This window comes from Larimichthys crocea, chromosome III, assembly GCF_000972845.2.
Source record: "Larimichthys crocea isolate SSNF chromosome III, L_crocea_2.0, whole genome shotgun sequence".
In the NCBI taxonomy this organism is placed as follows: Eukaryota; Metazoa; Chordata; class Actinopteri; family Sciaenidae; genus Larimichthys; species Larimichthys crocea.
This window is the reverse complement of record NC_040013.1, coordinates 42,317,037-42,340,435: the sequence shown is the minus strand read 5'-3', so window position 1 is coordinate 42,340,435 and position 23,399 is coordinate 42,317,037. Positions and strand designations below refer to the sequence as shown.

Here is a 23,399-nt window from a genome sequence, read left to right as displayed (position 1 = left end):
ATACTGTGAATAGAACCGTTTTTTTTCAAACTAATCCTTCCTGATCCTAACTTTTGGATACATTTAGTCAGGTTTCTTTAGTTAACACTAATGCAGTTAGCAGTTTGGATTGTTTTGTTAAAAAAAAAAAAAAAAACAGACATTTAGGCTGACCAGGACGGAATAGTTTGCCGCACAATTGTCATTGTGCAAATGTTACACTCTTCATTCATGCTAATTTACAATAGCCCTTCATCTATACGTAGAGCACACGCATTACATTTCCAAAACTAAGATGTCAAAAAAGCAGAACAGAATGTCTTTTAAGATATTTGTATACTGAAGTCAATATGTCTGAACTTGTTCTGCTTTTCAAGTAAACAACAATTCCTCTTAACTCTCTCTCTCTACATAAGCATTCTAAACTTTTTCCAAAATCCAGAAAAGTTACAATCACAAAATATATTATTCAAGAATATGTAAAGAAGACCTAACAGCATTAAAGCCAGCTTACTGTGCTTGATTTGATTATTGAGCTTAGAGCCCTAAAAAGCAGTTTTAAGTCTGACATGGTTCAAAGTTCTACTTTGATTATAGACACTTTAACCTGTCTAGTTATTAAACTACATAACATTAATATCGTTGAATTTGTAAAGTTCACTGATCAGACTTATATTTTTTCTGTCAGAACAGAACAGTTAGACTTTCAGTGTGTATTATAAAAATTAATTTTTTTTTGTTAAGGTAGATGAATTATTCATTGACCCAGAACAGCATGTGCGCTTTATCCAGTCAGGAAAAAAAAACTCACAGTCACAATTGTTTCAGTTAGATAAAAATGAAACAAAGCTGTATCCCATCAAATACAGTACACTCCCACCCAGACTCTACATTGGTGACATATTCCATCACCTCTGTATGGACTCTAGTCCGCTGGCATGCACTCGAGGCCTAAGCATCTGCAGTGAATGTATGAAACCTGTACACTATAAAATATAAAAGCTGAAGCACAAGTCAAGCTGCATTTTGCAACAGCGTTGTGAAAGAGAAATTTAACTGAAAAGTGAATGCATAAAACATGACAGCTGGCGTTTTCCTTCAAACGAAATAATCTTGACACGCTTGTGTTGAAAATCGCATAATAAAAGACTAGAGAATGAGGCGTTGCTGATTAGCATGCATGTCACCCTAGCAGTACAGCTTGACTCCCCAAAAAACTTGGAAACTTGCAACGAAATGCTCTCGGCCAGTTAATGTAACATCATATGTGGGTCCTCCTGGTGAAATATCCTCTGAGACTTACAGTATGCACATAGTAATGAATTACATGGCCACCAACCTTGCCATTAGGAAAACAGCAGTTATATTAGCCTTTTTAATGCCGTGCAATAGAGAACGGAGCTGCTCCACACTGGTGAATAATTACACTTAATACTGAGTGTTTGAGATGAGGCTTCAGGCAACTGTGAATGTCTGCGGTTTCCAACATATGCAAATAAATTAACATAATGCAGATCGCACTCAGATTTGTGCTCATGGCAGCAGCAGAAGTTGAAACAAGTGTTGACCCACTGCAGAGCTCGAAAACCTGCCTAATTAAACAGTGCAATCAGTGTTACTGCAGAGATTTACATCACGAAAAGAGCAATGACAGAAACCTCTTTTTCACAGGTTGAAAGGAGATATTTGGAGATTTTGAGTTGCTGACCAACAGATTTATCAGATATTCTGCGCCTAAAGATGTTTTTGTTATTGATTAATCTGCTTTTTTAAAAAATTGATTCATATGTTGTCGATTATGATCGAGCTGTTAAATTTACTGACGACAGCGGACATTTTGACATGACATAGTAGGAGAGGCACAGGAAAAACAAGACTGCCCTCACAAGACACACAACACTCAAACGCCTAAAGCAGCTTAATGAATGTGAGGATTCTGACTATTGGCTTTCAGGAGCATAGTTGGAGGTAGCATGGTATGATTATTAATGCCACAATACCAGCCACATGATAACCACATTTGACAGTTTTGGCTACACACTGCTACAACTGCAGCATCACACTCTTCCTGTTTATCAGGCTTTACTGTTTGCAGGAAAGAGAAGAATCTATGAAAACATTTTTAAATATACCCCACTATGTATTAATCACACCAACTTACACTATAGCTGCATCACGTTTCCTCATTGTGCTGTATCAAAACACACCGTCAAGCGAAGCCCTGAAATACAGTCATTTGCTTTGAGCAGATTAATGTTGGTCTGTTGATTGCACACTTCCGAGAGAGAAAAAGAAAGTCAGACATGTTGTCAAGTATGAACAGATTCATTTGGGTATATTTGAAACTAGAAAGTCAAAGTGAGAAAGCCTCCATCACCTGAGAAATCACTTGGTGGTTAGTTGATGTGTTAAGTTGACACTGATCTGGAAAGGATCCGAGCTTGATTATTGACAGACAGGAATACGACTTCCCACATCCAGGATCACTGTGAGTGATACACAAAAATTTGAGTAAACTATGACCTCTTGGAGCCTTACACAAGGAGATAAAGGTTTTTTTTGTTGTTGGTTTTTTTTTTTTGCATTATAGGATCTTTAGTCATTTTGCAGGTGTTATAATTTATACAGTTGAATTGATAACTGCAACTGCAACATTCCTTCCCCGCTTAAACCATGCTGATTCTATGGACTCATAAAATGTTTTTATCTCACATTCACCCTGCATAAATACTTTAGAACAGTGTTTGTTAGCATAATAGCTGAAATATTGAACATAAACACTGTCTGCAATACTAAAGAAAAGTTGGAGGATAAATGTCTGGAGTTGGACTTGTGTATGTCAATGTACATGCAGTGCTGTTTTCTTCTCATCGCTTCTAAGCTGGTAAATCTAACCCTCAAACATGGCCACAGCTCGGCCGTGTTGCACTCGACAAACCTCACGACTTCATTGGTGTGAGCATCTGAGCCCAATGTGAACTCTAGCCCAAATGTGACACACTGGCTCTGGCCATATGCAAGCTTTTCACCCCTCCTCCCTGCGCTCACACTGGTGTTGTGAGTACACGAGTCATGACTGTTGGCTATGGCAACACTCTGACTCACATAACCCCTCACAAAAGATCGGGCCAAGCTCCTTCAGCCCAGGCCAAGCCAGGCCGTCTCTGCGTAAGACTCTAATTGATTTGATGGACTTGTACGCTGTTCACACCCCTTCCCCAAACAAACAGTCCGCCCAAGATTTGTCTCCATTGAGACAAAGAGGCAGTGCCTGCCCTCCCCTCGCAAAGAAACACTGAGACTACCCAAGAGGGCAGCGTCAGCCTGCCAAACTTGTTAATTTCACTGCTGGGCCTCGGGGAAGGTTTGAGCGTGCCGTGCAACGATTCATCATACTGCAAATCAAGGCCCCCACCCCAATTCTTCTACCAACTTTCAGGTCAATCAGAGTTGAATCAGGTTCACACTCATTTTTTGTAGCCAAGAGTGTTAAGGACAGTTGTGAGAGCTGCAGAGGGGTGGTCCCTTCAAAAAATCAGATGGACCACAAAAGTACAGTACACCACAGTTGTTTCTATATGGATTGATTTCAATGTAGCACACCCCAAGACATTTTCACATTGTTTTTGCAAGTCAAGCACATAAGAGTAACTATAAAGATGACGCAAATAATACCAGTTAAAGATTAAAATGTGACTGTTTCATTTTAGATGTAAGGCTTGCAATATATATTTTTCACCCAGGAGCTAAAACTAGAAGTACTGTTTTACAGTCAGAATTTCAGATTTTAAAGTTCCTGTGGTAGAAAAAATGGACTACAAATGTAACTTGGACATAACAACTGTTTGCCTTTCCACAACAATTTTACATATTAAGTAAATTGGATGGATGTTGGTAGATGGTGATTGTTGGAAAGGGGACCTGCAGACATGTGAACTAAGATTGCAGGTTCATGAGTTCCTAAAAAGGTTCCTGCAGTGAGAAAGAGTCTCTGTGCTGGATGCATTTTGAGTATGTTGGAATCATAGGACTTAAAATGAGAAGTCCCAAAAATTATTGCAGAAATTACGTATTTCACAAAGAAATGAGTTGATGAAATTGAAACCTAACACCTGTGTGCCTCAACTGTTGATGTGCACTTTTGAGAAGCTTTCAAGAAGCTCACGAGGAAAGACAATTCTTCCCAAGGAGTATTTACTTGCCGTATTCGATTTGTTGGTTTGTTTTAATCAAAACTAAAGAGCTCCAGTCTGTTCATTTGTTTTTCTGTTCTTTCCATTCTGTGATTCTTTGTGTTATTTTCTATTTAGTGAGACTTTAAGAAAGCTGAAAGGAAGACAGCATGATGGAAACACACTGAGTGGAAAAGTTTTTAATGCAGGACTGTCTCTAATGCCAGCAGGGACATGACGTGTGGCTAAAGAAACAGAGAGCATTCTTTATCAGCTCCTCTGTGAATTTGTAAAAGTGGCCAGTGCCGGACACGGGACATGGCTGGACATTTAGCTGTTGTTAAACATAATGTAAAATTATATTTACTGTTTGTCAACCATACGCAAAACTGTGATAATTAGCCTGAAGCAGACAGTACAGTATATGCTAACAGCAGTAATGATTTGTACACCTTGTTGAGTTTTGAACACCTTGTTGTTTAAAACACAGGAATAACTTCACAACTTCAAAAAACAAATACTCACAGACTCATGAACATGGTGGATCATATATAACATTACTTGACAGATTAATAATAAACTTGTTCCTCTCCTGCTTGCATGTCTCTCCTGTGCACGCCTAAACAAATCGTGTCTTCACCACACCAGAGTCAGAGTCCTGGACCAAGGCATTGTAAATCAACTCATTATCCATCATCAAACTGTTGGTCTTAGAGGCAGTCTTTGGTCGTGCTTGACTGCTAACTAACTACTGGCAGGTACTACGGCCATTTTACCAGAAAGTAACTTAACCTGTATTACAAGAGAAAAGGTCCATGTTGCAACACAGTAACTATCTGACCAATGAAAAATTGGTCAACTCTTCTGATTGACTATTGTGACTATTGTGAGGGATAAGGATGATGTTTTAAGGTCTATGTTTAAAACAAAGACTTAACAAGTTATATACAGCTTCTTGTCAAGCATTAATTTAGAAAAAATACATTTGTGAAACGATAATATCACAAGATCATCTCGCTTTATATGATTCGGCTGAAAGATGAACAATAACATTTCTGGGCTTTTTGCCCAGCCCTAACATGCATATATACTCAATCCCACAACTGTGTTTACCACAACTGAACATTAGATGTTTCAGTTTTTAAAAAATGTGCATATTAGTTTATTTGTTTTTGTTCACCTTGCAGCTTCACTTCATAGCACACCTGAATTTTAACATTGTCCAGAGTCAACAACAGACGTCCAGTACAAACTCTCACTTAAAGATCTGTTTCTGTTTTGTCTTGTGCATTGATTTCTTATTCTTGTACCCTGCCTTTACACAGCTGTGTGAGGTTTTGCAAGCTCTATGTATGTGTGTGTATTTGGTAAAACGCCTGTTGTCGGTTCACCCAGTGTGTGTTTCTGCTAATGTCTTCACTGCTCAGGTCACATTAACCCAGTTCTCACAGTTTGTAGCCCATGTTTAAAAAAAACACACACACAACACCTCCCTGTAGTCAGCATGGCTTCAGGCTCCTTCACGCTGTTATATTTCCAGCATCGCTGGCCGATGATCACATTATTTACTGCTTGTATTAACATGCGGCTTGATAAGCATATTTTCCTCAGTAGAGCTAACAAGATGCTTTATCACCGAGCCTTTCCACCCAGCATAGCAGGCCGCTGCCGCTCGCTTGTATTTCCACCCTATTAGTTTACAGCCTCGTAAATAACAACTTTTCTCCTGTTAAGATTTAAAGCTGGAGTTTTTTTTTTTTTTTGCTGTAAAATCAGATTTAACTTCGAACATGAAGACAGATTTTGGTTGTAAATTCTGAAGTCTTTACTGTAAATCAACTATGAGCTCTGCTAAATAAGCAGAACACCTTTGGGATACACAGCAGAACAAGATGGGGATAATATTCAAAATACTTTAAAAATATCAACACGTATCTGTCAGACATGTATGTATGTATGTATATGTAGGTGCTTCTTAATTTTTTTTTGACAAGGAACAAGGTATCATCGTCTAAAATGACGGAATTGTCTTTTGTGGGTCAAAGCACACTAAATAATAAAGGAACTATGCAAATGTTAAGATTGCATCTTTTCACAGATCATGTGTAACATTTCAGGTTGTTCACACTGATACCAAACGATGAGTAAAACTGCGTAGATCTTAACACCTTAGTTCACATCTACACGTTTTAAATAGTATCTTGTCGGTTGAAAAATAAAAATAAATATCAGTTTATTGTAGCACAAGAATAAGCAGGTCATTATTATTATCAAAATAAGCTAAAATAGGAAAACCTTAAATAATGAACCTCAAATATTCAAAATGACACAGACTAATTTTTGCCTAATTGTTTAAACAATTTACTTGTTGTGTTTCAGAAGTAACTTTTCTATCTGTCAGAACCTAACACTAATAAGGCAGCTACAGATGTTCATGTGCTGGCAAAGATAAAATTAACCCAAATTGTCAGAGAAACTAATAATAACTAATTAATCAACCCACAACACAATTATCTCTTTTGTGTGTTTGATTAGACACAATTTTCCATTAATTCTTTTGTTTTACCTTTTTTGTAATTGTAGTTAATCATGTCAACTGCAGAAAAGTGTTGCATGTTTTTGGCAGTTCACGTCCACACGTCATTAGCTGCAAATCTGCATCTTTTAATTTGTTGATTAACTCTTAAAAGGGAAACGAGGGCTGTGATCTTTCTCTCACTAATTGCGTCTGAAGGATCAATGATTCAGTAATGATACAAATATGAGATGTTGCTTTTTTAGATTCGGCAAATAGAAAATCTTTTTTTTTTTCCTTTTTTTTTAAATAAGATCATTTGGAGAAAAAAATATGAATATTCATAACAAATTAAGGAACAATTAAAAAAAACTGAACAATTCCAAATTAGACACATGAAAGATGCAAACAAATCGTCTTCTGCCTTTCTGTCTTTCTTTTTTTTCCTCGCACTTGCTCCACATTCATTTCAGGTCATGGTTGACCCAGACCAGCGTTCCTTTTCACCTCTTGACCGGGCGCAACGCCAAACCCATTTCCTCCTGCATTAGTCTCATCAGGGACTTTAATATGTGCCACCCTGTAGGAGGGGAGCCTCCCTGGCACGTGCACAACACACACACAAACACCGCCCCGTCTTGACAGCTCACTCCAATTACTGGCCCTCCCTGTCGCATGGCCTGCATCTCCGCTAAGAGCCGATCACATGTGACCCCATCCAGCATGCCGCTGGTGGAGGGGGAAGAGGGGGAACCATGCAGGGCACAAGAGTAGTAACACACACCCACACACATTAAAGGGACACTTTCCAAAAATTGAGGCCAATCAAAGAGTTTCATTCCAGAAAGAGATCTTCAGCACTTGAAAATATATCTGCCTACTCTGACAAAAACACGGCTGGCATCGAAGTAAAGCACATTGCTGGTAATGAGTCATCTTAAAACCTTTGTTTACAAATAGGTTTTTGAAGATAGAATCATCTGTGTTTTTGAAATATTGACAGATGAATTTAAGGCAACAAAGTTTAGACCAAATGGATATTCAGCATATTTAATTTTTGGAAAAAAAAAAAAGTCTGTTTTGATTTATTTATTTATTTTTAACTTTGACTTAAAATAGAAGGGATTGAATAATCTTATAGGCTGTCTGATTGAAGACGCAGACACTAACGGCTGCTGCTATTGAAGAGGTGTATTCAAAAGGTTGTACAGTATTAATAGGTCAGACAGTTGAATGAAAGCAACAGCTTTTCAAAAAATATGATTATTCTTGAAATGTTTTGGCCTCCTTGTCACGTCAGAAATGTGACTGGAAAGCAAATCACTGAATTCAAGTCTCAAAACAAGCTTTAACCATCAAACACACTTACTGTGTTACATAAAGGCAAACATGATCCTGACAAACAACTTAGTACTTGCTTGATTATGTATTGTTTTGTTTAGTATTTTCCTCTCCTCTGATATGTCCTATGTTGCTGTTTATGTTGGGATAAAAAAAAAAGCTAAAGCTTCTTAAATCTAATATCTTCTGCAGCGGTGAGAAAAGACACATTACTCTTAGGACTTCCTGTAATAACGACCATCAGCACATTGTGGACTGCTTTCATCACAGGAGAGGCCTTACTGTGCCCTGATGTTCAGATTTCACAGACAAATTCTTTAGCAAATGTCACTGCATGACAGTTTTATAAGTTGTTGCACCTGATCATCTAAAAACCCTGAGGTTTATTTCATTCCATTTAGCATTAAACAGACACATTTTATGGTGAAGTATGAACAGGCGAATATTACACAGACTGTATTTAGAGCCATTTGTTGATTGGGCCATGACCTGGAGACTTGATGTGAGCTTATGTTTTTAGTGCAGTTGTAAGTGCTTGTGGCGTCTCTCCTGGCCTTTCTGGGACGACAGTTGTGGCGATGACACGTAATTTAAAAGTACAGATGAGCCCACCGGCTCTTTGCGGACACTGATACACTGTGGCACGCAGAAGAAAATTTAACAAATGGCCTACTCTTTATTTTTGGGTTGGGTTTAGAATCTCTGCTCAGAAGGGTCGCACATGTTGTCTGAGCATGTTGTACGGCAGGTTTTGGGACACTGAACAGCTGTGCGTCTACTGCAGAACTGCATTTTCTATTGCCAACTCTTGTTTGAGAAACTTTCACAGTATGTAGTGCTGTTCTGGTCATTTGCAGAAATTAAAAATGTCATGCTACAATTTTTTTCAATCTGCCCACCTATGCGTTTTTCCCTCTCCGCTTTGAAGGCCGCTTCCATTTTTAGAAACCACACAGTTGGCTGAAAAAGGCTCGAACTTAAGTTATCGTGACCGTCCAGAAGTATTTAAACTTTTATCAAAAGAACACACCGCTCCAAACAGGTTTTCAGTGGCCTCTTAGCGCCACTTAAAGCTGTGACTAGTTCTTCCTACAAGCATCTGCTTAGCACTACTAGCTAAAAGAGACACTGGTGCTTACAGGAATGTTTTTGTCAATGCTTTACACAACAAATGTTAAGATCTGCAGCATGTGGGCATCACGTGGGAAATGGAGGGAAAGATTCAGGCGACAAAAAAAAGTCTAAATACAAGTCTATCGCCTAACAGGTCGTAAAACAGGCTATCAGCTGGCTCACGTGTTGTACAAAAGTACTATTGTACCAGGAGAAGGTGCAGTCTGTAAACTGGCTCTCCCTTGACAGAGTGTCTCAGTCAGTCCATTAGCTGTAAACCCAGTTGTCTGGCTGGAGTGGGTTGACTTGGATGAGGTCTGTCTAACTCACTTCAGCACATATCTGCCCAAGAACAATCTCTCCTCTGTCTGATCCTCCTGGCACCGCTCCACACCGATCCTCCCACGATCTCCCTCTCTTATGATTATTTTATCATTTTAAATTCTTTATGCCGCATTGCCGTGGCATCATCCTCGCTAGAGCAGAGCGACGCGTTGGCCATACAGTACATTCACACTACAGTTATTTGGACGGCGCTCTGGTGTGGCTCTGTCCCGGTCCCTCGGTTGGATTCTGCTCGTCCATTAGTGCCATCTGTGCCTTCCTGCGCCGTCTGTGAGGGCCCTGTCGACGCCAAAACGATTGGCATTTCTCTGGAACAACCAGAGGGATGGTGCCCAGAGCTTTTAGCTGCCAATGATGTGCACTTACTCTGACAAAACCAGAGAGGGTGGGGGTGATGGGGGGGTGGTGGAAGCAAGCAGGAGGCCCCGGCAGGAAACAGCTGCACCTACAGTACTGCAGCCTCCATGTTCAAGCTTCAGGAGATACCACTTATCCCTGCACCAACAGACAGCTGATACAGAGTCAAGAGCTGTTTTAATTTTAGACATTCAGCTGGCAGTATTATGCAAAATGACTGGGTTCATGAGTGAACAGGTACAGGTTCACAGGAAACCAAACAGAACCTTTGTAAATTATGTGAGGCACAAGGGTGGCTGGACCTGACCTTTCAAGAGCAAAGTGAAAGTGAACTACAAGAGCATAGTTTATCTCAGGATCACCACCAGCTCTGATTAGTACCTGAATAATGACATAAACAAAGAATATGATCTTGCTTGCACATACCTAAATTAATAAATAAAAGGCAAAAAGCATCTGATGCTTTAATTCAGCTGTCTGTCATACAGTTTGGACTGCTATAAACAAACCACCACAAAGATTGTTCCACTAAGAAGCTGAAGTTACATGGACTGGTCCAACCATAGATGCATAATGTGCCAGACCAAAGAACCTGACCTTTTTCTTCACCATCATTTTCTCTTTTCTCCACTCAGTAAAATATTCTCCTGTCAACAGGAAGTGGGAGGCAGCGATGCTCTGACAGTCTGTAGACCATATGCTGCTGCCTGCTAGCATAACTTTTTACTGCAAAGCTGTCGCTCACTCCCTCTCTGCTCTCTGGGTCAGTCAAGTAGCCATCAGAGCCGGGTTGCCCATCAAACACCACTTTATTCACACTGAACCTATTGGAGGCAGTGTTGCTGTTTGTATGTAGATACGTTGCCTGAGGTTGAATTTTTAAATATAAGTCTGAATTATCACTAACATCACATATTTGCTACACCATGTACAACCATGTTGAAACTGGACCCATCATTAAATTTGTCTTAAGTCAAAGTATTTTTAGTAAACTTTAGTCAAACTTTAAACCACAACAATTCCAATTAGTCCAATTAAGGACTGAACGTTGCCACTGGATACTGAGCCAATCTTTTGGTCTCGTTGTCAACAGATTAGTTGAGTTATTTCTTGTTTAAATACCAAGGCCTCAGAGCCCTGTTTGAGAATCTCTGGCCAGAGTATTGGTAGTGGCGTCAGTGAAGTGTTGGCCTGTGGTAGTTTGGGCTCAGCCCCTTAGTCCCAGTGAGGGTAACTCTTTTGCATACAATGATATTTTAGGCAATAGTCTATTTTTATCTTTGTTTCTACAGTTTCTGTTTATCTTTCTTCTCTTTCAAAATGACAGTGCCTTTGTCCACAATGCCAGGACCATAAAGAAATGGTTTTCCCAGTTTGTTGGGGAAGGACTTAACTGGGCTACACAAGTGAAACACTCACTGTGAGCCAGACTTTATCACCCAACATCAGTGTTGGACCTTACTAATGCTCTCGAGGCTCAGTGGGAGCAAATCTCTGCAGCCAGGTTGCAAAATTTGGTGGAAAGCCTGAAACCAGAAGAGTGGAGGCTGTTATAGCAGCAGATTAATGAGCATGGCTTTGGAAGATCAACTATCACAAATGGGTGTAATATTGTTGGTAGGTGTCCATATTCTCATATACTTAGGACTGTATCGTTTTTGTCAGTATAGAAGTTCTTAACAATACCAAGTCTTATATGTGTTGTAGCACTAATGTATAAAAACATGGAGACATTTATAGCATAGATATTAAGTAGATGAAATAGATGGAAACTCTTTCCTGTTTGTGGAATGTCATCGTTTCCAGTTCCTCCTCCAGTTCTAGTGAAAGGAGTAACTATTTTTTTTATTTTTTTTTATTGTTGTCCTCCCATGTACCTTATGTGCTTGTATAATCTTTATTCATCTCTTTACAATGAGAAGAAATGCCCGAGTTGTCAGCAAGCATCATGTATTTGGCTGAGTCTCAGGTGGCTCTGATTTCCCAGCAGGCCAGATGGCAGCGCTGTGTGGGCAGTGTATCTGTGTGTGTGTGTGTGTGTGTGTGTGTGTGTGTGTGTGTGTGTGTGTGTGTGTGTGTGTCTGTGTGTCTGTGTGTGGACGAGGGGCTGTGAGAAGAGGGCCAGCAGCCTCGTGGAGGGAGGATTGCTCACACCCTGGCTCTCTCCTCTGTCCCCGTGCAGCTGTGCTTCTCCGTCCAACTTGAACTTTTAATTTGTTCAATATGTGGCAGAGGACACAGAGTAAAACAGAACACATGTCTGGTGGCTGAGGCTCGACAGGCAGGGACAGTTCACACTTTTTTTTCTCCTTGTACTTAGCATAGATTGGACCAGCAGGGATCTTTCTTTTATTAAATGATTCACGCTGATTTAAAACGATCAGTTTAAGTCAAATCTTAGAATGGTTTAAAGTTCAAGTTAAAAACACCATTATTATCATATAGCCCAGGATGAAGGAGTACCAGATGGAAATGATCACGGACAAAAACTCATAAATGGCATCATTGATGCTATGTTGCTACATCCTCCAGAGTACATACAACCTCAGCAGCAACCTCTGTCCCCTGTTTCGGTCTGCCTTTGCTCAACAATATAGGCTCAAAATGGCCCCCAAAAGTAACTTTAAAAAAAGGTAATAGTGAACCAGAAATTTGCTTAGCTTTTGTGGAACTTTTTTTAAAAATTATGTCTTAGACTTATTTTTTTTGGAGGACAGAGAAAGATTTAAGTAACGATAAAGAATTATGTCTTGCTGGAGAACTCCTGATAGATGAATTATTCCTTGATTTTTCTCCAGGAACTTGCAGAAATGCAGCCACTGATGACGTTAAACGATCTTAGCTGTTAGTTCCAAGAGATCAGGAGATCTGATGTTTAAAGTTCCCAGCTTTCTTTACTGTTTACAAACCCTGTAGTACAGTATGACTAAATGTTTTTTTGTTTTTTTCCATGAATGTCACCACTTCATCAAGAACTGATTCTTATTGTGTATCATTACCTGGACTACCTATAGTACATACTATGGGTAGTTCATGCATTAAAAAGTGGAGCATCTTCAACAGCTATATGAGTACTTTGTTTTATGAATTTGCTGTTGAGCTCATTAACATTTTGTCAGAACAACAGACAAGTGTTGGAATAATTTGATGAGTGTTGCAGTCGTCCTGTTGCTGTTGGATTAAGTAAGCCCTAGATTAACTAAGCTACTGTATAGGCTGCAAAGCTCTAATGTGGAAAAACGTCTCTGTTCTGGTAATAAAATCTTTCAAAGCCTGTAGCTTATCACTGCAAAATAAGCATCTTGCAACTGGATTACAACTCTCATGCTTGCAAGTGTTTTCACACTACAGTCCAGATGGGAGATTCGTTCTGTAACCTAAATGGATGCCTTCTTTCGTGCATCATTTTCGTCTTTGATATTGTAAATGTGACAAACTATACAATCAATTAATATGACAATCCAATACAAACATTTGGAAGTGAGCTAACACACCATCAGCTGTGTTTATTTCCTGTTATTTGTCTCCCAAAAATTGTTGTGGGGACTAGTTGGGTAGGCTTCATGAAGAGACAAACACACGGCAAATTTATTTTTCAGTTGTAGTCTTGTTTAATCTATATATTATAGAAGGTTTCTGGATTAGTAATCTAGAAGTTTCCTTTAGGAAGAAACACACATGGGTGTAACTCCCATGGTTTGACTCATGCTCTGGATCAGATCATTCCAGACTATGAAATTACAAAGTTTTATAATTGTGTTGGTTTTAAATTTTAAGGTGCATTGACAGTTTGGGCACCATCCACTATGGAGCCACTGTACTAAAAACATTCAGATGTAGTACATAATGAATGGATTCAATGCTGAATAAACAATATGACTAATGTTCATTTTCCATTTCTTTGGTGAGTTGCAAGGCGTGTCCAGTTGCATCCTAAACTTGAGCCCACTCACTAAAAGCTTTTTATGCACTGTGGAGATGTCAGAACATTTCAAATACTTTGAATTATTCTTTAACAGTATCCTTGTCAATAAGCAACAGGCCCCGTTCACTCGAGGTTTCATTTCTTGGATAATTCAGCTACAATGGGAGAATTTGGTCAGACCTCGAAATTTCTAGGTGTCTGAATCTCACCATCTCGTGCAGCAGAGCTCCTCAGAGAGCTGCTGCTCAGGGTGCCGAACACTGCGTGAGATGAGAATCAAAATCAAACACATACAGTCACACTCTCTCCACTTCACTTCTGGAGCTCTGCCTCAAGTTACAAGCCAACAGTCCTTGTGACAAACATGTTGTCGGAGGACTGGGCAAATGTGGACCTCTGCAGCTCCTGTCAACACGCAGTGAGGGCCTGCTAACAAGACTTTGGTGTAAGTGGCTAAAACTGGTCAGATAGTGAGGTATGCTACAACACACAGATTTGGTTCCCGGACTTTGTGGGGATTACTTCAATGACTGAGATTATTGACTTCCCAGTAAATAATTCAAGACAACAAATTTGGAATAAACTTTGCAAGAATCCTAAATTCTTTGGCAGCATTTTAGCATTTATTTGTGCAGATTGAAACTGTTTTTCTTAGTCTTGCAATGCAGAACCAATGACTTGATAAGAAAATGAATACCCAGCTTTAATAATTGATTATATCATCATCATACTAAATTGTTCTTAAAATCAAAGCATGTTTTATCTTCTTCGTGTGACAACTTGCTGCTTTTTTCCACCTCACGTCATTTCATACTGAATATTTTTTTACTTTTTTAAACTCCTATTTAGACAAAATAAGCAATGAGTTTCATACCTTGTTACAAACGATCTACTTATGTTTGTTGGATATCAACCATCGATAGAAAGCCAGTTGAGTGTCTGTAATGAACCTTATTAATCACAGTCTTCATTTGGAAGTCGATGCCTCTCGCTGACCCCTCCACCTCACCCCCTCCTCTTGTCTCTTCACCTCTCCATCTCCCCACCTGACTCATCCACTCGTCTATCTGCAGTCACGCTCCCATCCTTCTGATGAGATTTCACTGACATTTCATGCTGACATATTCAGACTATTGTTCTGCCGCTCCGGGTGGCACAGGTGGGCCTCCATCTCTCCAACATGGCCCAGTTACAAGGCGGCGCTCCCTGCCAAGTCAGGCCCCGCTCATCCGGGAACAGGGGAGCTGGAATGGGTTTGACCGTATTGTGCTGCACCTGCTTCGCCCTCGCACCAGATCCCCCTGCTTCGCCTGCCATTCTGCCGCCGCTGAGAGCACTTCTTCCCTCACCGAGCCCCCGCACCGTAAAACCCGTAAAATCCACTGAACTTAGCCGCTCTGATGGCCGCGGCCAAAACAGCATCTGATGTGCCTTATTTGTTGACTGTGTGAGATTAGTTGCAGAGGGTACACGTCGAGGGGCTTACCATGCAGAGATGGAGCGAAGCCCCCACCCCTCCACCAAACACCCACCAGCCATGCCAAATAATGAGAAATGGAAGATTCTCCAGCTTGTCTAAAGCCCTCATCACAGTCGGTCCGTGCACACTTCTGCTCCTGAGCCAGACTGTAGTGCAGATACTGTAAGAACTCCCACACCACAGGAACTGGCTCCTGAGTTCTGTGTTCACCGTGCAGCTCAGCAGCCAACGTCATTTCTGTCAATAATACCTTAATGGGATTCATCCACATGGACTGTGTGAGGCCTGTATGTGCAAGAATGATGTGCAGAAAAGCTTCTTCTCTCAAACAGAAAACTCAAATATGTGCACATTTTATGCAAATTCAGTTGAGCACAGGAATCTGTTGACACAATGACACATTTTCTGATCACACTGAAATTGAACCCGCATTTTCAGTCGACCCCAGAACACTCATTGACCAAATAAAATATCCATCAGGTCTAAAAAATTGTGTAGTTAACCAACATAGTTGATCAGCAGATTCAGTTACACAGTTGAAGTCACATTTTGGGACAAGAAGCAGAAAACGGCATACCCTTTGTATCAAGGTCTGCATTATTACTTTGACAACCAACGGTATCATCAAATGCGTACACTTGACGAATCACAGTGATCAAGCTGCAGGCGCAGAATACATTCACATGAGAAACCAGTTTACTGCAATCAGGTCAAGTAGGAAATCAGAAAATGTATGTATAGTTGGTGGTAGAGCGTTGTAATCTGTTGTTAATCTGTTGCTGTGTTGATGACATGATGTCATGTCATGGTTACCATGGTCAGGATCAGAATGGCGCCTGCTTTTCTAAACACAAACACACTGCTGCTCTGTTTCAAGGAGCAGAAGTTTGAGTCTCTCACAAAATTCCCTCACAGTCAGTCAGTCGTCACATTTCTCCCCTTCCTCTTATTCCTCATACCCGGTGTATTTGGTGCTGCCCATGGTGCTTTGTGGGGGGCTGACAGGTTTTTGGACCGACAACACAATGAAAGCAACGTTTTTTCATCTTGAGATGTGGCCATCTTTTTCAGACTGATTTATTACAGTTTCAGTAGGATTGTTTTACCCACACTCACAACAAAGAAAGGTCCTTCTTTGTCCATGATTGCCTCTCACCCCAAAGCACATTCATGTTGCGCTTTAAAGGGTCAGTTGGCCCAAGTTACGAGAAAACATCGTCTCGTATATCACTGGTGTATTCAAACTTTTACTTCTAATCAAGAAATTGTAAGAACAGTTTACAGTGAGGTCTGTTTTCAGACTTTTCAGCGTCCATTGACCCGGTTTGCAAGTGAGCAAATGTGGGTTTTTCTGTTTTCTGTTGAACCTATTCTTGAGGAATACTCCCCGCTGTTGCTCGTTCAAAAATGATGTTCAATCAATATTTATCCCAACAAGGAATAATGAATAAAGTTTAGCTGACTGCCCTTAAAATGTTGGAATGAGCTTACAGTAAGCAAATGTAAACACACTGACAGAGCCAGAGAGAGATGAAGAGGTACAAAGAATCCGAGCTGTGTGTGAGTGAGAAGTTGGAGGCCTGCTGGCTGCTGGAGATTCGCTGTGCGAGAGCTCCCTCTTGGTGCCAGTCGGCCTACTGTTGGTGAACAGGCTGCCGCTGCACTGAGAGGCTCAGACAGCTGCCTGGGCACACACACACACAAACACACACTCATGCACAGACTAAAGTGAGATGTCTTTTTTTTGGTCAGTATTCTCAAAAAGGTAGTGAGAGAGTTTCTTGTTCATGCTTCGTTTGATTGTTTTTAAATCAATTTTATGCTGATCAGAGTATTGATAGATTTATCCTGAAATAATATTTATCAGTGAAAATCTGTCTTTTCTAAATTTTATATTATTTCAGTTTGAAATAACATATAATAATATTAATTTAAAAAGAATCTGAGTGTAAAGATGATTTTCATTCTGTGTTGAATATACTTTTTTGGTTTGTCTTGGTGGTTTGTTTGTACCTGTGCTGGAATGTATTGGAAGACGTGCATGAATGTTTCTTTTTCATTATTATTATTTTTTAACTTCATCTTTAGATTTTCTTTATTATTCTGGAAACGGTTTTAATTTTTTTGTAGTTTTAATAGAAATGTCTGAAATCAAAGAGTCAATTATCAAATCATGTATGTAATATGTAACATATGTAAATTTGATGCTGAATAGGAACAAAAAGAACAATTGATTAGTTTTAAAATTACAGTATATACTATAATATAGATTAATAGAGTATGTGTGACTGCTGTACAGTATGAAGTGGTTCTGAATTCTAAAAGTTCTTAAAAGCTATTCTTTCTTTCTCTGCCTTTCAGGGTCGGTGTATCAATTTCAACCGTGTGCAGCGTTAGCAGAAGACAAGGACGACTGTGTGAAAACCAACGTGCTGATCGCTGTGGACAAGAAAAGAATTTCAGGGTTTTTTTTTTTTTTTTTCTTTGAAGATCTGTAATCCTGCAGCTAAAACCACTATCTGTTCACTCTGCTCTACTTTGTGCACAAAGTTTCCCTCCTGGTTTGTTGTCCTTATACCATCAAAGCACACAGGGTGAAATGTTAATATTAACTCTTATTCATTAAGTTATTTACTGCCTTCTTCCATCAGCAAATATTTCTTTAATTAAGAAATTAAAGTTGAGCAGAAGCACAGGGCGCTCCAGAACTTAGTACTCAGTGTCGGTTAGCTTTTCATGCGCACCAAAGGCTTAACATATTCTGACCATATTGTGCCTTCTGTGGAAAACCTAATTTCGTGGACACAGACGGAAGCCATCTAAAAGAAAAGCAAAAAAAAAAAAACATGGAGAAAGGGGCTGTTTGCCTTTGGCATAGAAGTCGGAATAATCCCAATGGGCCTCACAAGTGCATAAGTCCGTTGCCTTTTGGCAATGTCTCATCACGAATCCTCTCCAACTTCGGCGGTGCTGGATGCCTGGCGGCTGCCCTTTGACTGGCTTATCTTGTCATTTTAACACTGAGAAGTGCACACGCATGACAAATTGTAGACAGGATGCCCCAAGGTATTGGAAGGCACCGAGACTTTGCCTTTAGTTTTTTTTTTTTTTTTTTTTTTTTTTTTTTTTTCTGAAGACACCTTCCTTTCATTATGCACTCGGGACAAGAAAATTAATAGAGCGTTATTCGACCGCAGGACAGCCTCCTGACCAGTATGATCTCCAGCTAGGTTTGAGGGATTGATGCCTTTAAGACCTTGACATGACGCTTGGTGTTTTTTGCCCCTGTTTTCAGCACAGTCTGCTCTCTGCTCAGCAAGGCGTAGCACATCACAGCCCATAAACAGGCCTATCAGTTAAGACTTTTAAGATATAGATACAGCTGCCTCGACGCTCCTCTGACCACCGTCTCAGTCCTCCGAGGGCTCCCCGGCTGCGTCACAACTCAGTAGTTCTTTCAGTACCAGAATATCAAAGTTTAATTAAAATAATTAAAGGCAACAGCAAGCAGCAGCCTGTGAAGACTTGGCTGTCTCTTTTTTATGCCTTTTGACATTGAATGACCTATTACTGCGTTATTCACAGGAAAAAAGAGGACACGGCACCACAGTGACGATGCGCCATGTACAAAACGTAAACTCAAAGCAACGGATGCGATGGACGGATAAGTATTGTTCATTTCCAGAAATTATGTCTCCCTCCCTCCACCCCCAACTCCCTCACCCCAAAAAGCAGGGGATATATATTTATGTATATGGTGGATTTCTCAAGCGTGCTGTCATGATGCCAATCCCAAATGATGTTAGTGTGAGCGGAAACACTGTGGGGGAGGAAAGGGGGCAGCAGCTGAAGAAAAAGGCTCGAATGATCCAGTCACTTCGGATACCGTACTTCAGATGCGAAATGGATATTCGAGTCGAAACCTGACAAAGCGCGCCGGCTTTGACGGGAAGCGGTATAGACAATGACCAGTGGCTGGGTCAGTGGGATGTCTCTGTGCAAGCAGGGAAGCTTATCAAATGACACTAAAAATAAGTTCAACAACCATCAAGTTTGAGGGGGAATGGGTGAGCGTCTCACATTCGGTGGGCACAAGAGCGCGGAAAGCGGGCGGCGTGCAACACGCCAGTCTAATTATTCCTTTGTTTAGTCTTCGTCCCGATCGCAGGGACATAAATAATTCCAAATCAAATCCTCAGGGTGTGCTGGTATTTATGTCCGACTTAAACGCTTTTAGCCTCTTGCATAATTTTGCAGGCTGACATTTAATAGGCTCATCAGCCTCTTTCTGGACGGGCGGTGGCCGAGGAAATTTTAGCACTTAGATCTTGTCTTTTTTATGTTGCAACCAAGAGCACAGGAATGTTATTAACCCGAACTAATGAGATATTTACATAGCAGTCACAACACGAGTCGCCCTGCGAAAAACACGTCACATGTCCCCTCTGCATCCTCTCCGCACATTGTCATACACCATGTTATTCATTTTTAAAACCAATTGTTGAGTTAAAAAAAAAAGAGATTGTTAAATTTCTTTGTGCCTTCTTGTAAATTGATGCTTTTGATGAAAGAAAAAAGTATTTTTGTATTTCTGCACTTCTTAAATGAGACTGTTTTAAAAACCAAAAAAAAAAAAAAAGTGTTGATCATTCAATCATGTATCCACTTCAGCTAAGTTTTTCAGCTTTAACACTTTAAAATACAACTTAAGCTTTAAAAAAAAGTCGATCACCACAATTACTGATGACTGTACCTTTGTTTCAATTTTTGGATTTCATTTGATTTGCATGCAGTACCTTCTGCTTAGTACATTATTATCAGCTCATTTAAGGTGCAATGATTATAATTTATCATTTTATTATCTTTAATATTGTACAGTTTTTTATGCCGCCTTTTAATATTCACATAGCACCTTTATGTCCAAGTTCAAGTCACACAAGCTGCACACACGTGTGAGTTGCAACTAAAATATCTTTTTTACAGAGCTTTCCTTTTTTCACGAGTTTTACACTGTTTTTTTTTTTATATAATTATTATTTTCAGTCAAACAATTCCTGTTATTGTTTTATACTGCAGTCTGTTGTGTCAAATATACATTCAATGAAAAGTGAACCGTGTTTCTGTTTTTCTCTTTTTAACACGTGTGTGTGCTGGTAGGGGTGGACATGCTAAAGGCAATCTTTAATTGGGCCCTTGCAGATTTATAGGGCCCGACAGGGAACGTGATTATACAGAGTGTGTGTGGACAGAGGAGTGGACAGTGTGCAGCCTCTCCCCCTGTGAAGTCAGTCACCGGAGGCACTGTATACACACACACACACACACACACACACACACACACACACACACACACACACACAAAATCCCTCCAAGGTCTCAACGCCCCAAAAATGGGGTCTTGCATTTAGTAAAAATATGCGCTTGTACACCTTCTGCTTTATCATGCTGTGACAAGATGCCAGCTGAGGTGTGTGTGTGTATGTGTGTACATGCAATAACTCCTCCTCTGTGTTGAGACAGGGAAAGTGACGCCTTCTTGTTTGAGAAACTCTCGTATCACGTTTTTGTTCACTTCATTTCTGCCGCTAAAAGAAATGATCGTGTGTAGTCCAGACACACAGTTGTTTTAAGATTGTCATGTAAAGCTGGTACAGTGAGGAATAAGGCTTGAAAGCATGACTTTTACTGTGACGATCAGACCTGCTGCAGCTTTGTTACTAAAATGTCCCGTTTGCGTCTATACTTACAGCATACAACACACTTGAACATGTACAGGTTTTCTATATAAACCCTTTTTTTTCTGTAACTTAAGAGAAATACTTAAAACAAAGTTCTCATTCAGAAAAAAACGGATATGATGAAAATATATGTGCTAAAAATTATAGTATTATCCGTAAAGTACTTAAAAATGAGTACAAAAGTGAGTCATGATGCAGAATAGCCCTCACTTATTAGGGTGCTATAATATGCTCCTGTTTTTGATGCATTAGGATGTAAGTAGCATTTTTCAGTTTATAAAATGTAAATCTGCAAAGTAAGCAGTAACTGTAGATGTCAGACTTTCAGGGCAGAGTTAAAGAAGTTTGTCCACAGTAACAGCTGTTTCCCAAGCAGTTAACACATGTAATGGTCAAAGTAAATAACTTCTTGAGTAAATGTCAATAATGTCAAAAGAACAGTATGGAATTATCTGATTGAACCATGAATTATCTAAACGAAACCTGTGATTAAGAATTAACACTTTAAGTAATATATCTAGTAATACATTAAGATAAATGTTTGATGTTTGAGGATTTTTGGTTCAAGCTTTTTCAGATTTTTTTTCTCTATTGCATATCTTATTATAAACTGAATCTTGTTTGTGCTTTAAGACCAGATGAGATAAAATGGATCAATCCAGTGCACAGAAACAGAAACAAACAGAGCAATTTTATCCATTCAGACAAAATGAGCAGCACCTCTTGAAACTTGGGCAGTCAGACTTGTATTTGTTCAGACTTTTTAACAATCAATGATTGTTGGTTGCAGCCTTTCTTCAGAGGCAAATGCATAGACTTTGTATCAGCTGTACTGATGAGCAGTAAAGAAAGTCATCAACTCATCGTTTACTGCCTGTTAGTTTGCTGAAGTCTTGATTACAAATATTTGACTCAGCTGCATGAAACCAAAAAACACCAGTGACTCACTGTGTGTTCAAGGTTTCCTAAGCTTGAGCTGGTGATTCTGTATAAATTGGACTAAATACATCCTCCATGTGTCATTCTGATCCACAGACAGTATGGCTCCACACTAACTGAATCATCACCATAAGCTGATCTCTGCTCTCAGCTGACCACATCTTTCAGAGCACCAAAATCGGCTCCTGGAGACGCGAGGGGCCGAGTGTTTAAAATCTGCTTTTCTGCTCTGTTTACTGTTGTGCTTATGATCAGCAGAAGCAGCAGCTACGCGCCATGTTTCTTTGAACACTGCAGGAAACACACGAGTTCAGTATTCATCCTGCAAAAGCTGACGTTTCTAGACTGAAGTCTGGTGCACGGCCTCTGCCCAGACAGCAAACATGAATGGTAGAAGTACCTCTATGTATGATGTCTGTAACACTACACACATTTATTACCAGTGACTACTTAAAGGTCTACGCTTGTCATGACTTCTTTGTAAAATATTCATTTAAAAATGTTTGTACCACAGGAGCAGTTTTAAATTCATATAAGTACATGGCACACATTTCTTCCTGGACAACCTTTCAGGCTCACAAATCTGTTTTTATTTTAAGCCATGGTGCCAGTGTTGGCACCTACAGGAATATATCTGTATCAATTATAAATAAATTAATATAGAAACTCCAGAGTTGCATGAGAACATTGTATGTTTTTAAGACAGACGAATTATTTTTTTGCAAAAGAGACACATTCTATACTTAAACACATAACTTCAGCGTTATAGATTGTAATGTTACAAACTTTTTTTCTTCAGGTCTGTGAAAAATCCACTGAAACGAAAGAGAGTGAAGAAAGAAATGCAAAAACTAAAATGAAACCACTTATTCGCCCTCAAAAAAAGTTAGAATGCTAAAATTACTAAACTAAAACTGTAACAAACTTTCAGTTCCACTAACAAAGATTTCTCTCCAGTCTACAAACACTGTGTTGGTGAAGTGAAGTGCCATTAATTGCACACTGGATCCTTGCTCATATACCATGCTGCCATTCAAGCTTATACATCGTGTGATATGTAAACGGTCTCAGTGCATAGTAGCACGCTGCCATGCTTGAACAAACAAAATAGTTTGGAGATGAAAAGACTTCTGAAAGGAGAAATAAGGCAGCTGAATTACCCGAAAGATGTTGTGTGTTTAAAGAGGCTTAGACGCTGCAAATATTCTTTATTTCAGCAGGAAAGGAATTCACAAATATGATACAAAAGAGATACATGAATATGAAATGAAATCTGAAGATGAGTTTCATGACTGAAATTTGATGAACTTCACATCTCCTCGCACATTAGGCGTCTCTGCAGCAATTTTCTGAGTTTTTGTGATTCTGAGAAGAAAATAGTTCACTATTGTATTTTGTTGATCAGAAGTCTAACGTACTGATTTGAATAAAAGTGGCACATGAGGACAGCAGCATCCGAAGGTCTTTGCATTCTTCTATTTTTATATTAACACTC

The 23,399-nt window shown here is 39.6% G+C and overlaps 1 protein-coding gene across 2 annotated transcripts in view; it reads left to right on the top strand.

The window, feature by feature from the left end:
* antxr2a (ANTXR cell adhesion molecule 2a) overlaps window positions 1-20,339 on the top strand; it is a 70,285-nt gene extending 49,946 nt beyond the window's left edge. For both annotated transcript variants that reach the window (XM_010750877.3, XM_019272430.2), the window contains one exon: window positions 17,589-20,339. In XM_010750877.3, coding sequence (XP_010749179.2) covers window positions 17,589-17,624 — 36 coding nt within the window. In that variant the 3' untranslated portion in view covers window positions 17,625-20,339. The remainder of the gene's footprint in view (window positions 1-17,588) is intronic.
* Window positions 20,340-23,399: the final 3,060 nt, after the last annotated feature.